We start from the raw sequence: 15,465 nt of genomic DNA on the forward strand, positions 1-15,465 counted from the left end.
TTGATTAATTAGTCTACGTCATGACGTTTAAGTTTAGAGATAATATGCATTGTGCAATAAATAATTTGTTCTAAACTTGATTTAAAGGTTCTTTATGACAATTGCCGTAGGTTTAACTCAACTAGTATGCCATCATTGTTTAATCGTATCTTAAACTAAATGAGATATTGATTAGCTTATGTCACGACATTTAAATGTGGAGATCATAAATTAAGTATTTATTGCACGAGAAGTAATTTATTTTACATTTAACTTTAAAAGTTCGATATGACTTTTAAACTAAATAAAATATGTATTAACTTACTTCACGACATTAATGTAGAGATTATAAACAAACTATTTATTGTGTGAGAAGTAATTTGTCGTAATTTGACTTTAATAGTTTGTTATGGTAATTTCTACCATATTTTAAACTAAATAAAATGTTGCTTAGCTTACGCCAAGACACTTAAATTAGTGTAGATATTATGAATAAATTATTTTGTTGTGTGAGATTTATTTTAAATTTGATTTTAAAAGTTCATTATGATCATTGCTTAACCATATTTTGAACTAAATAGAATATTGATTAGTTTACACCACGACAATAATATAGAGATTATTAATAAATTATTTACCATGTGAGAAGTAATTTATCTTAAACTTGACTTTAAGAAATCGTTACGTTCATTGCTTAATCATATTTTAAACTAAACAAAATATTAATTAATGTACGTCCCAATATTTAAATATAGTGATTATAAACAAACTATTTATCATGTGAGAAAGAATAGATCCTAAAATAAAAGAGCTTGCTAGTAGGTAATGAAGCAGGTGAGAACCATGAAGTCTTACGTTCAAATGCCGGTAGATAGTCTAGTATCTGTTGCTGGTGGGAGATGGCAATTATCTCGTCAATCAAATTTTCAATCTTATCTCGTTCTATCACATAGTTTCCATTCACCTGGAATTGCTTGACAAATTCTTTATGTTGCTTTTACAGAACTTTCCTTCTTTTATTAACAAATTGTCACCCATTAATACAACACCAATATTATTTCATTCCAAATTCAGAGCAATGCCTATTATATCCTCTTTAAATTCTACTTATTCACCCGCCATTACTTCATCAAGATTGTGAATACAAGCAATGTCGTCACCTACTTGAAATACGGTACCAATATTTACAATCTTTAATTCTTTATTATATTGTTCAATATGTACACAGATAATGTTACTAATGTCGTCAATCTGAATAGTTATCATGGTATCTTCTTTATTTTTTCACAAAAAAAAATATTACTTCCAATAGAATGACTAATAAGTTATTTCTGTCGTTGTTCCTCGCATGCTAATATTAACACTAGTGGTACGTAAATGTAACTCGTTCTTTAAATAACTATTCAAAATTTCTAGAGCTCCTCATAAAACTTGTTGGCAATCTATTGCTGGTGAAAAATGACAGTTTTCAAGTCGCAAGCTGACCCTAACAGCCTAACCCCACCGTTATTATAAATAAAAACAACTAATAAACTAAAAAAAGGAAATACACAATATGGCTCTCATAGATAACTTTATCTTTATTAAACAATAGTCCCTAAAGTTTGTGAAATAAGTACAATTTCTACTCCTTGTACAGTGTCCGGGGACTATGACACTTGTTGACGACCGTTTCTATTTTGCCTATGGCTGCATGTAATACAAATTACATTAAATCTCAGACATGGGGCGATGAAACCAATTAACCTTAGTAAAAAATTAGCGTTACAAATACCCTCTTTTCATCTACTTTGCTGCACATTTTTATTTTCTTGAATTTTCGGTTTTGATTTGATTAGTGTGTTTCAGTGAACTTGTTAATCATGAGATGGGAAAGGGTGGCTGTACATGGAAGTGGTGGGCCTGGTAAAAAGTGGGGACATACCTGTAGCGCTGTCCTAGGTGGTAGACTTCTCTATGTCTTTGGTGGTTTTGGTGACGACAACAGGCATACCAACAAAGTTCATGTCTTTGACACTGGTGCGTTGTTTTTCTTGCGTTTTTTGTATTCTTGTTCCTTTTCTTGTTTCTGGGGTTTTCTTGAAATTCTTGTGTCAATTCTGTTTTCTTGGGGGCATTTATCAGTTTTCTTCTTTAGGGTTTTCTTGTATGATTTTTTGTTTTCAAGATTTTGGGGTTTATGTTCTTGATGGTTTACAATTTCAGTGGTAGTTCTTGAAAGGGTTTCAAGAATTTCACATTCCCATTGCTTTCAATGATCAATGTGTGTTTTGAGTTCGTTTCGTTCTTGTTACTGATCTTCGTTTTGAAGATTTTGGGGTTTATGTTCTTGATGGTTTACAATTTCAGTGGTAGTTCTTGAAAGGGTTTCAAGAATTTCACATTCCCATTGCTTTCAATGATCAATGTGTGTTTTGAGTTCGTTTCGTTCTTGTTACTGATCTTCGTTTTGAAGATTTTGGGGTTTATGTTCTTGATGGTTTGCAATTTCAGTGGTAGTTCTTGAAAGGATTTCAAGAATTTCACATTCCCATTGCTGTTAATGATCAATGTGTGTTTCGAGTTCGTTTAGTTCTTGCTACTGATCTTACTCATACTAACTTGAGGATACATATACAAGTTTTGTTGCATCTGTGATAGGAGAGAGGTTTTATAATCTTTACTTACATTGTTCCGTTATTTTCAGTTAATAGAATTTGGAGTGAGCCAGTGACGAAGGGAGCTTTGCCTTCACCAAGGGACAGCCACAGTTGTACAGCAGTTGGAGATAATTTGTTTGTGTTTGGGGGCACAAATGGGACAAATTCTCTTAACGATCTGTATATTTTGGACACCTGTTAGTGCTTTTGATCTTAAGGATCATTTCTTCTATTGCTTAATCTTTTAATAGTTGCATCTGTTGTCTGTGTAAGCTAAATTAAAATTTTCAAATATTTTGATGTGATCTGTAGTCTTATGGTACGAGGACAAACCCTTAAGAAATTACTTTTTGTGCTGCTTTGGCTGCATTCCTCTTTGTTGTTGTGTAGTACAAATGTGGACAAAAACAACTTTGTAAAAAAAAAAGCCCATGAGATGCAGTGGCTACTAGGAAGTTACGTTGCATTATGTTCTAAGGGACCATCAATACTCCGGGTTTAGATTCGAGATAATTCTTTATTCCATAGATCAGGGGCTATTTATAAGATTTAGGGTGGTCTTTCATATCAGAAACAATAAAAAAGTTTCAAGATAACATGTTATTTATAAATGTGTAATGTTTTTCAGAGAGATGATACCATGAAATGAAAAATGTTCTGTTCTTTCTCTTTGTTTGCATGTTGAAAGTATGCAGATATAAGGAATTCTATCAGTTGTTCCCAATGATTTACTCACTACCTAACAATTCGATGAATCTACATTCTTTTAGCTTCGAATACATGGATAGCACCCAGTCTAAGAGGTGATCCCCCTAATCCAAGGGAAGGCCACAGTGCAGCACTTATTGGTAAACGGCTTTTCATATTTGGCGGATGTGGCAACATTGATGGCGCTGAAATATTCTATGATGACGTTTACGTACTGAATACAGGTTTGTCTCTGCGTGTGTGTGTTATTAAGGTGGGTAATGGTAGACTGCACTTGGCTAGTATGGTATGTGCAAGTATGGAGAACTTTTTTCATTATGACTTGCGCATAACAATGTGATGGTGTGAGAAACTTTTAAAACATAACTACTGAAAGAAATATGAGGGCATTGGGGATGGTAGGAATACAAATTCTAACTTGTGATATATATGGAAGAGGAAGTGCAGAAGTACATCATACATGAGTTCTCTAAGGAATTGACCACTAGCCTAACTACTTGTAAAAGAAACTTCCGTCGCTTAATAGTTCTTATTCTGAGGGGAAATCGGTGGTTGAGAAGATGATCTCTTCTAAGGTGAACTCAACTTATTCTTATCCTATTGTGTTTATATACATTTTCTATTCTACAGCTACATAAAATACTAATTCGTAAACCCGTTGGGGTGACTCAAATGGTTTGGCCTGGGACTTCCATAATGGACGTCTCTAGTTCAAAACCCTTGTCTACAACAAAGGTGGGGGGGGGGGGGGGGCTTTTATGGGTCAAGCTCATCGCACGGGGCTTGCCTTACCTCTCCTGTGTGGTATGTGAGTTATTGCACAGAGCTAGCTGAGCTTACCCCGTGTGCACCCAAAGGGTAGCGGCCGTGGATTCCATTGTCAACAAAGAAACAACAACAAAAAACTAAAGTCTTGCACAATAGTTAGAAATCCAATTTAAAGGTCTCATACAGCTCTCAGTTTTCTTTTTTATAAAGTTTATACGGTTTTGAGCATATCATATAGTATACTTTATAAAAATGGGTATATCTAATCTATATATTATCTCTCTCTCTCACTCTATATGTATACATGTGTGTGTGTGAGAGAGAGAGAGAGGAAGGGGGGAAAGAAGCAAGTGATCCTTGATGGTGGCTATTTCATAAACAAGTTCTTTTAATACTTTGTCATTTTTCAGAGACATTTATGTGGAAACGCATTGTGCCATCAGGCATTCCGCCAAGTAAACGCGAGAGCCATTCCTGTTCATCTTGGAACAATAAGATCATTATCATAGGTGGTCAAGACACATCTAGCTTTTATCAGTCAGATGTTCATATACTTGACACAGGTATTTAAGAAACTCGCTCTTGAAGTTACATATTGAAAAAGTTAAAGTTGTATCATAGTTATTTTTCTAGTACTAGGTCTACATTTTATGACTATTTTGGCATCCTATCTCTATAGATACCCTTACTTGGTGCAAGTTGAACACTACGGGCCAGATTTTGCCACCGCGAGCTGGGCATACAACCATTTCATTGGGCAGGAACCTGTTTGTCTTTGGGGGTTTCGCTGATAACCAGAGCCTATTTGACGACGTTTACGTGCTTGATGTTGGTATGCTATTTGTTAGATCATATAACTTAACTCTTTTCCTATCAAAGAAAAATCAAACAGATGAAACTATTATACTGTGATAACTTCAGATAGAGCATTTGAGTAAATGCAATTACTTTTTCCTAAACCAAATATCCGGGTAAATGTTGGTCTAAATTTCTCTGTTGTGTCTGTCCTTGTCTGGAGAGGTCTCTTTATGTACGGGGTAACATAACATGTCTCTAAAATTTCAGTGCAAATTGCTCAACAATTTGGAGAAGTAGATCTAGTCTAGCAAACGACTAGAGAAATTAATAATTGATTAATTTCTCTATCTTTAATACATTCAACTGTATGAATTTTGGTTTAGCTCATCAAATTTGTATGGTCCCTCAACATCAAGGGATACCTGTTAATAAACAAAATTATTATTCTATGATCATAGTGTTTCTACATTGTTTTGAAACATTTAGCAACTGATGATTGGTGGATCTTAGTTGGCATTCATCATCGAGAATCACAAAAGCTATGTAAGATGTATTCAGGAAATAGATGCTTCTGTTAACCTCTAAACTGAGAGTTTCTACGACTGTGTTGTTTGTTGTGATTGTTGTGTATTAAAGAGATACATGATATTCAATTGACTGTATGCTGTATCTTCTGAATGTCCATGCAGCTTCTGGTACATGGAGTGAGGTCATGCTCACTGGTGAGGGCCCATCCCCCAGATTCTCAGTAGCTGGGGATTGTTTAGATCCACACCTGGGAGGTACTCTTGTATTGATAGGTGGTTGTAATAACACACTTCAACCCTTGGAGGACATGTATTATCTACAAACAGGTCTATCATCGAGTCCTCCAACAAACCCACATTAGTTTTCGTTCTACTTATTTCTGTTACACCATTTATTTAGAACTTTCTTGATATCCCTTTGATAAATATCCGAATCTTGTTTTCTGTTCGTATCACTAGGCATTGTTAGAGAGGATGAACGAGACGAAAGAAGGATAGCGAAATTGTCCTTGAGGAAGCAGCTGAAGTTAAAATGCCAGAAGCAACAAGCTTCAGCTTCTCCCTGCGATAATGCTCTTGAACGATTTGATAATAACGCTAATGTTCATCACCAAATGCCTGTGAACTATACACAGCCAAGTGAGTAACTTTTTCATATGTTGTTGATTTTAGTTTGAAATTTCCCTCCTTGTACTTCCTGAGAATTGTCTTACTGAAGCCGCTCCTTGTTTATGCATCTATGAGTTGCTTTTATCTTTTTCAATATGATTTCTTTAATTATTTGTGGCCAGCCATTCCTTAATCATTTTATTTTGACAAAATGTTTGGTAAGAGGAGACCTTAAAGACTGGAATAACTTGAGAGAGGAATGATCAGATGATAATTCATAAAGCAAGCCTCCATGTGGATACATGCATACACTAGGTAGAGAGGGGTAAGGCTGCATAGACACCACCTTTCACCACCTTTCCCAGATCTCTCTTGTGGGATTACACTGGATATATTGTTGTATATATATACAATACGTCAACACAAAAATATTTCTTGTTGTTTCTTTGCTCTAAGTTATGGGCAAAGTTTAATATGGTTGAGAGAGTAGATACTGAACATGTTCACTTTTCTCTGAGTCTTTTTTTTTCCAGGAAAAATAAAGTGTCCTAGCATGTCATATGTTGTCTGATAAATAGTATTTTTTTGTGTACTTTGTACAAGTGATAGTGTGTAGTGCATCTAATGCTTGAAGCAGGGAAACATTGGTGTCACAGGTGTTTTGAACTGACTTCTGAAGGTGCATTGGTATTGTGGCAGGTCGGCATAACGTTTATTCAAACGAATACCAGACTCCTCTGGGGACGAAGACATTTCAAGCCAAGGTCACAAAGAGTTTTCCAAATGGCTATACCGTTGAAACTGTTATTGATGGAAAACGCCTTCGTGGATTACTATTTTCCACCAAACCAAGACCTGAACAGACTCCCTGTAATGATTCTATCAGGTGCATGATGATCTGATTTTCTAATTTTGATATAGATAAGTGTAGCAGAATTTCAGTATTCATCAAAATTTTGGTTCACTTATTGCCTTTTGGATGATGTTAACGTAAATTCAAAATTAGGAATACGGGAAATGGTGAAACTGATAGAGAAAAGCATAATGGCGACCATAATTCTGTTAGAGAAGCAACTAGACCTTCAGAAACCAATGTGAGCGACTTCCAGCAAGCAGATGTCTTAGGTGGGAATTCTATCAGTAATGAGCCTCCAGTTGGAGGTGCTACAGCTCAAATGAAGAGTCCATTCCCCTCTTATGCTTCACCAGCCCATGAGGTTATACCTTCTTTCTGTGGAATAAATTGTTTAATTGTGCTATACCCATCTTAAAGAAGAATTTGTACTAGTTCCAGCTTGGTTGCACAAGAATACGGAATCTCCTTTCTCATTGGTTTGTACAGATCATTATTCTTATTGCACCTTGCAGCATTTCCTATATCATGGAATTAGTTTTAACATTTGATGTGCAACCATGGGTGATTTCAGCTTATAAACAACAATTTTAGGGCTTGCCATTTCCATTCAAAAAATTCAATCTTCATCCTCTTGAAATTACATGAGGAATTTGTGATGACCATTAGACTGTATTGCAATAATTCTATATACAAAGCATATAAGTTAGCAACATATCTGGATTATTTCAAGTTTGGTTAATGATATAGGCTTTTATGACCAAGCTCTGATGTATTCTCTTCTTGGCAATTTGAGACATCAATCCACATGCAGCAGTCCTCTTCAATTGCATACTTAAGTTTGCTTCTAGCCTACAATAACTACACCTCAATCCCAAACAAGTTGAACTCGGCTATGTGAATCCTCACATGTCCATTCAAGCTCAACTCATGTCATCATCATACCAAATAAAAATAGAAGTGAAAAATAAGTTCGATTCAAACAAATAATAGCAACAGTGATAATATTAAAAGTTCTCTAGCAAGACTAAACCTATATCAACTAGTAGACAATCACCTATATGGATTTTTTCTTTGCCCTATCATTATCTATATCTTTATTGATTCCAAGAATTTGTAGGTCTTTCGAGACAGCCTCCTTCAATGTGATTTTAGGTCTGCACTGTCCCTTTTTAACACCTTCATACGCCATAGTTTCACACTACCGGCCTGTGCATCTGTAGGTCGATGCATACCTACAAGATATGACCAAACCATCTCAAGTGACACTCTCTCATTTTATCCTCAATGTGCTACTTGCATCCTTTGGCATAGTCATTTTTAATCTTATTTTATCTTGTATGACCAGTTGACTGTACATCCATCTTAGCATCACATTACTGCAACACTCATCTTATGGATATGTTGAACTATAGCGGGCCCAATATTCACTACCATATGACGTTGTTGGTCTTATAGCCATTTTGTAAAACTTACGTTACACTTAGGTAGGCATCCTTTTATCACATAACACTCCGATAGCACTCCATTTCAACCATCCGATTTTAATTCTATTAGGATCAACTTTATCTATCATTCCGTTCTCTTGAAACTACGAAACCTAGATATCTGAATTGTTTGCATTTTGGCCTCACAATCCATCTAGTCTCACCTTATCTTCACTCTTCTCATGCTAACTAAACTTGATGTGCATGTATAGTTATCTTAATACTCTTACTCTCTAAAGTGCTTCTCCATAGTTCAATTTTTTAATCGACACCCTTGCTGATTTTATTAATTGACTTACTATTCCATGGTACGAGGAGTTAGATAAGAAATATAGGATTTTTTTCTCGATATCAATCCTTCGATAAAACACTCAAACCGAGTAAGGAAGGAGGCCTTTGAGTTGATATTCAAAAGGAGTTTGTCCTGGTGTGCTGCTTCTTTCTTGCCACAACTTATTGAGTCAAAAACTTCTCTATTCTATTTGTTTAGTTCATTTTCAACTTTCTCTAGTGGCATTATACATTCATTTATATTTCTTCAAATCCAGAGTGACATGTGTCAAAAAGCGACATCAACAAATAACATGCACCACTGTTCAAGCTTTTGGTTCTCTCTCTTCAAAGAAGTCATTTTCCACTCTCTCTCTCTCTCTCTCTCTGCAGTAATGTGAAACAAAAAAGGAAGCATTTCTTTGAAGTTATGAATTTTAAAGTTCTGATTTTTTTTCTAACCTCCACGTCTCTTTTCCTTTTTATAACTGGCCTTTATGAGTACCTGATCTACACACAGGGGTTGGTTTCTGAGTGAATCGACCAAAGAATTATAATTACCATTAGAGCTACATATTTCCCTTTGCTGCTGGTTTCTTGTCTTGCGTGATTTATCAGATGTGTCTCTTTTTTTAGCAAAATGGATTATTTCTGAACTTTTACTTTGACATGATCTCTGATTAAGTGCCTCTATAGCAGGTTCGTGACGTGTCCGATGTTGTGAATTTGGAAAGTGGTATGCTTACTGATGCAGTAGATGGTGGTACTAAGGTCTCTAAGGAGAATTCTTCTGCAACCAATGACTCTTGAATCCTTTATATAAGGTACATGTTGTATTCCCATGCTTGTCTTGTAAGATTTGATTTCTCGATAAAAAAGGAAGTGATACAATTGTTTGAAGTCAGAAAAATACCATTCTAATCCTGCGCTGTTAATTTTCAGACTTCATATGTAGTAAAAGACAAAATGTTACTGATTTTACTTCCATCTTGTTTTGACCAATAGTGTTTTGTATATGAAATTATTCTTTCAATCACTCAGTTTACTGAAGGAACTGTTGATGGTTAGTTTGAAATATTTCCTTGTTATAGAATCCGGAGCAATGTTCTCTTTTATTTGAACTTGCCTTTTTCATTAAGACGGCTTCACTCATTTTCTTCAAGTGTTTATGGCCTCTGTTTTTATGCATTATCATTAAGGAGGTGTAAAATTTCATCCATGTGGGTAGATGCATTGCACTAGTTCATGTGATCAATGTGATTCCTTTTTGTTGGGCTCTGTAGGAAAATAATTTACAGATGTAACTTGCTGTGAAGTACCCCCTTAGCCTATTAAGCCTATCAGTTAATGGTGATTCCAGACAGTTTTCATGTTGTTTGTCAATATTAGGAGGATACACGTTTAGATATAATATTCATGTTGGCTAACCAATTTTCTCTAATAAAAAACAACAAGAGAGAAATTCAAAGTTGGTGTTCGGAGGGAGATAAGTGAAATTTGAGAATAAAATTTCAAAATTAAGTGCTAGGAAGTAGGAACCCTAATTGATTTTAGTATTAAAAAATTAACGAATGAAAGCTAATTATGATACTAATAGAGTCAATTCAAGAACTTAGATGACAGTGATCTAGACCTCTATTTCTCTATTTCGAAGTAATTAGAGACAATAGGTAGTGTGAGAAATATAGGAGAAAATTTTATTGAATTATTTATCTACATAACTACATTAAGCCCTATTATATACACTACACGACAATTCTTCTCCTAGTAGAATATTATATACAAATCATATTCCTACTCCTATTCTAGGATTCCCCCTCAAGCTAGTGCATATAAGTCATATGTATCGAGCTTGCTACAAATGTAATTAATATGAGGCTCAGTGAGGGACCTGCTGAAAATATCTGCAAGCTGCTCTGATACTATGTAGATATGACCATTGGCCTTACTCAACCCCAAAAGCTATCTCATGAGGTGAGGATTGTCCAAGTCTGGATAAACAAACCACCATTCCATTTCCCAGCCAGTCCATATAAACAAACCACCATTCCATTTCCCAGCCAATGTGATACTCTAACCCACTCTAACAATTAGTATAAGACTAACTGTTTTATTTATTTATTTATGAATAAGAACCAAATATATCTTGTTAAAGTATCAATCTTACCTTTGAAGAATTGTTCTAAATCTTAAGTAGCCAACATGCAAAGGTTAAAGAAGAGAAACTCTTGAATAATATTAATAATAATGTTGTTAAAAAGAACAAAATTCACCCCTATGTATAAGGGAAACCTATCCCAAATAGCATGGGGTTTGAATCCCACTTTTATGGAAATAACGGATTGTAAAAACCTAACAAGGAAACCTTAAACTAGGAAAAAAAGTAAATTGATGTCACACTTGATCTCAAACTACCTAACAGAAAAGGAAAATGTGTCCAATTTTTAACCAAAAAGCACATGCATATTTTGCTGCAACTTGGGCATGAATTGGAGCCCCAAAGCTGTGAGATTCTAACGGAAGCCTCTCTAACTCTATAAGGTAGGGGTGAGATCTGCATACACACTACCCTCTCCAAACCCCACTTGTTGGATTACACTGGGTTCTCAGCCCTTTTGGGCAGAAATTTCAGTCTTCTTTCTTGGGCTCCATCTGGGGCCCTTCTCTTGGTTTTCATGTAGGCCCAATTTTCTTCCTCTTAGATTTGGACTTGCACCATGAAAAACTTGTAGCATTTGGCCTACTCTTTGCCACGATAAGCACCATCTCGATCTCTCTCTAGCTTCCAAAGCTTTATCCAAGCTCTTTAATGTAAATATGTCACCATGGATGCTACCATTGTATCTATATTAGATAGTCTACAGTACATGAGTTCAGCAACCCTTTCCTTTTGTGGCCCCAGTTCATTAGTATGCTTATTGTGGCATGAAGATGAAGTTGACTTTCTTCTGTAAGAGCACAGATTCACAAAGATCTACTACTGTACTCTGAATCCAATTCTTCAGCGTAAAACTTTCTCATGCCATATGTGAACAGTGTTGTCTCTGGTTCAACTTAAATTCAAGCCCATGAACTGATGGTCTTTGTTCCCTTACTCCATCTTCTATGGGTAGTCTAAATTAATCATTGATCAGTAGACAAAGATGTAGGACAATCTGGCGACAGCAGAACTAGATGGTTCTAATTCCATGAAGCACAACTGGAGACGTCATAGCGTTATCTAACTTAGAGACAGTTAAGATAAAATGTGTCATAGACTCATAGCATAGCTGACAACTATTATTATGACAGGATTTGATTGGATTCTCTAGAATCTCAGCTAGCTGCTCCCTCCACAGGGGGATAATATTGGCGGTCTCCTGCCTTTTCCACAGCTTTAATGTGTTCTTAATATAGAACCCACTTTAAATTCTAGTGACGTTTGCATGTTTCTAGCATTTAGATCTTGTCACAAATTACATGACAGTGGAAATTTCTGGTTCTGTCTGAATTAAGCGAATTAGTGTCCCTTATACAGTAGTAGGTTATTACCATTTAAAATTGCTTAAGCATCCCCTTCTTTTCATCTGATGCAAAAGTAGTGTATTCACGTTTTTCTCATTTGAAATCTTCCCTTTCCTGGAATCCGATCTCATGAGACTTTCAATAGTCAACATCACAAAATGTTGTTAGTCTCCAAATCTCAGTAATAATTTCTGTTGACTTGTTAAATTTGTTAATGTGGAAGAATTTCTTATTAATATAACTCATGTCTGAAAGGCTTTTGGTTATTTTTGTTTTTACTTTTTGATAAGTTTTGTATTGTCTACAAAGATTAATGAAAACATTGATGTGTCTCATTGTTTAGAGATTGAGTGAGTGCCTTGCACGTATGCAATAGATCAACTATAGCAATTATTATTTTAGAAAATTTAGTCTAGAAAAAAAAAGATTTAAGAAATGAATAGCTTTTTCAAGTTTAGAAATGTTAGAAGAATAATTCAAAGTCTGAGTATGAATTCAAATTTGTTTAGGATTTGTTATTTATTTAATTCATGTCTAAATAGGATTTGTAGTCTAAATAATATAGGAATAGGTTGTCTAGTCTTAGCTAAATTAGGTTTTGCACATATATAGAGGTGTTGCTAGCTATTTTCTATTGTGAGAAGTAGCAGAGAATGTAGAACAACATTCAGAGATTTATGAGTTTATGACCATTTGTATTGTTACCCATTATGTGTTAATTACCCTAAGTTCCAGTTATGTGTTGTCTCTTGCAATATCTTACCTAGTCTGCTGAGGCAAATATGTCTTAGAAAAGCAGAAAAATGCTGCTATTTTTTTCGCTAAAATAACTAAAACACTTTCTATGGATATTTACATATGATAAGGGACCTTGATTTTCATGGGAGTAAGATTACGTGGTAGAAAGATTACGTGGTTTCTACCGGTCAGCATCTCTATCTCTGTTGATTTCCCTTGGGATAGGAGCTTGGCTATGTGCTTAGCTCTAATCTTTGCTTTGACGTCCTCTTCCTGATGATTTATCATTTATTTAAATTGTTGGCAGCACTACATGTTGTACTTGTACCTATAAGATAAGAACATGAATTGCGACATTGAATTGATTACTGTTCCATTTTTGGTGTGACAGAATCAAACAGCTTGGAAAAAGATTCTCTCGATCCAATTATTTGAGGTAATTTTACTACTATACATTTAATATAGAGATGTATTATATCTAAAGATAGACACAATTGAGTATTGATTGCCAATGTTAGACTTAAAGATGCTTGTTCCCCGACCTCTCACCTTAGAAGTATTAGTTATGCTCGTATAACAGTGACATTTCTCATAAAAAACTTGGTGCAAAGTTTGTTAAGTTCACCATAAATATATAGCAGCAGACTTTCTGCTCCTCAATAATATTGTGCTTATTATGTTAGATTGTTAGTTCATTTTTGCTTTATTCGTTTTCGCAGATAAGAATCAATGCAACACCGATTAGCCTTGTGCAATTTTGTGGAGATGGCGGAGGGAATTGAACCACTTTATCTCTACAGTCTGCTTGAGGATATCACAGTTTCATTTTCCTTAGGTTTGATATTTTTGGGTAAAGATTCCCAATGATTTTATATGCAAAAAAAAAAAAGGAAGAAGGAAGAAAATTCATATAGACTGTGGTGTTGTGGTCACCAGCTTAGCTAATAGTAGAAGCTTTAGTGAATTCAAGGAGATAACTTTACCAATTTCCAGTCAAACTGTTTTTTATTAACTATGAGGTGCTTATCTGCCTCCCTGGCCTGTTTCATTATCATTATTTGCAGCTTCTACTTCTGAAAGTGTAGACACTTTCTGGTTTGGTTTGATTTTGGGTGAACTAAAATGGAATCAAATGATGTAGGGCAGAAGGATTAAGTTGCCCTTTTTTTAAATGACATTGATTTAGAGAAGGCATATGATAAAGTTTTTAGGGAGTTCTGTGGAGATGTTTAGAGTCTAGTTAGGATGTGTAAAATAAATTAAGATTCAAATAAGAACAGTTTGAGGTGACTTAGAACATTTTCTAGTCATGATTAGGGATTATTAGTTTGTTTCTATTTTTCTTTAGTGACATATTCAAGGGGAGATACTGTACGTAGTGTATGTTATTCACAAATGATATAATATTGATCGAAGAGATGTGCGATGGAGTTAATGATTAGTTGTATGTTTGGAAATAGAACCTAGATTTTAAAGGTTTTAGGCTGAGTGAGACTTATTGGGGTATATAACCAAAGAAAACATGAAGAGTGATATCATGTTGCATATTGTATTGGAACAAAATGGAAGCTCGTGTTTGAAGGATCGAGTGATAAAAACGTGTCACCAAGGCTTAAAGATAAGTTTAATAGGTGGTGGTTAGACGTACATTTTTATATGGGTGGATTATTATTGCAAAAAATTATTTTAAAGTTTTTCTTATTTATTCTACCATAGAACATCCTTAGCATAGTATATATATCAATTACTAGTATTTTTCATCTAAAAAATGATATTTGTGTAATTGTAGTTTTAATCTCTATAGTATTTTACTCAATATTTTAAATTTTCAATTAAAATAGACGTATGATTTTCATCCTTAAGAGGTTAATAAAAGTTAAAAATCTTACAAAACTATAAATTTAAAACGGAAAATAAGAGTCGCCTCCACTTCACCGTTGAAGTCACTGTCACGGATGACTTAGGAATTGTCACCACTATTGAAGAATATGTGGTCTTTACAAAAAAGTGTATTAATTCATGAATTTTCGTATGTACATAAATTCATGACTTCTAAGAATATGTGTGATTAATTTTGTTTGAGCAAATTTTGTGGGTTCATTCATTACGATCTAGTAATGATATTTATAGCTTCGATCAAACAAAAAAAGATCACTCTTTTAGGAGTTTATGAGTCACGAAACAGAAATTCATGATTATTTTGATTTTCTTTTGTGAATTAGTCCATGAATTTTCTGGAATATGTGTGATCAAGTGATCCCAAGCTAACCCCGAGACGCGGACATGGACATGGGACCTAGGACCACAAGTGATCCCAAGCTAACCTTGCTGGCATGATCATGAGCATACTAAAGATAATAAACTGATGCGGAAGCTAAATCATAAATAAATCTGAAAAGATGGGGAATACCCATATATTATAACTAAATATATCAAATCTGAGAGTTTAATACAAAAGAAATATCAAACTCAAAATACTAAGTTGAATCTAACTATGTCTGAAATAAGCCTCTAAACTGACTAGAAATGTTGGGACATGCCCCAACTAGGTCTAGCAAAACTGAAACTAAAGACTAAAAGCGATA

The 15,465-nt window shown here is 34.7% G+C and overlaps 2 protein-coding genes across 4 annotated transcripts in view; both read left to right on the top strand.

Annotated features, from left to right (window-relative positions):
• Nucleotides 1–15,465, top strand: part of LOC125832584 (psbP-like protein 1, chloroplastic) — a 132,350-nt gene that overhangs the window by 49,955 nt on the left and 66,930 nt on the right. The window contains exon 10 of one of the 2 annotated variants that reach the window (XM_049511772.1): nt 5,007–5,017. The exons of the other annotated variant lie outside the window; for it this stretch is intronic. The gene's annotated coding sequence lies outside the window, so the exon portion shown is untranslated. Of the gene's footprint in view, nt 1–5,006; nt 5,018–15,465 lie in introns of those variants that run through there. 2 annotated transcript variants of the gene reach the window in all.
• LOC125832577 (uncharacterized) lies at nt 1,640–13,912 on the top strand. Of its 2 annotated transcripts, XR_007443232.1 has the most exons (12): nt 1,640–1,998; nt 2,666–2,815; nt 3,389–3,550; nt 4,505–4,657; nt 4,774–4,926; nt 5,582–5,746; nt 5,879–6,058; nt 6,728–6,914; nt 7,035–7,245; nt 9,338–9,462; nt 13,272–13,316; nt 13,600–13,912. XR_007443232.1 is itself a non-coding variant. In XM_049511761.1 (11 exons), the coding sequence occupies exons 1-10, from the start codon at nt 1,842–1,844 to the stop codon at nt 9,446–9,448; spliced, it is 1,629 nt and encodes a 542-aa protein (XP_049367718.1). In that variant the 5' UTR covers nt 1,640–1,841; the 3' UTR covers nt 9,449–9,462; nt 13,272–13,320. The 2 variants fall into 2 exon arrangements, 1 of the variants encoding a protein (XP_049367718.1); XM_049511761.1 differs by lacking the exon at nt 13,600–13,912 and having other exon boundaries at nt 13,272–13,320.

The sequence above is a fragment of the Solanum verrucosum genome, unplaced genomic scaffold, assembly GCF_900185275.1.
Source record: "Solanum verrucosum unplaced genomic scaffold, falcon-dt-bn FXZP01000009.1, whole genome shotgun sequence".
Lineage (NCBI taxonomy): Eukaryota > Viridiplantae > Streptophyta > Magnoliopsida > Solanales > Solanaceae > Solanum > Solanum verrucosum.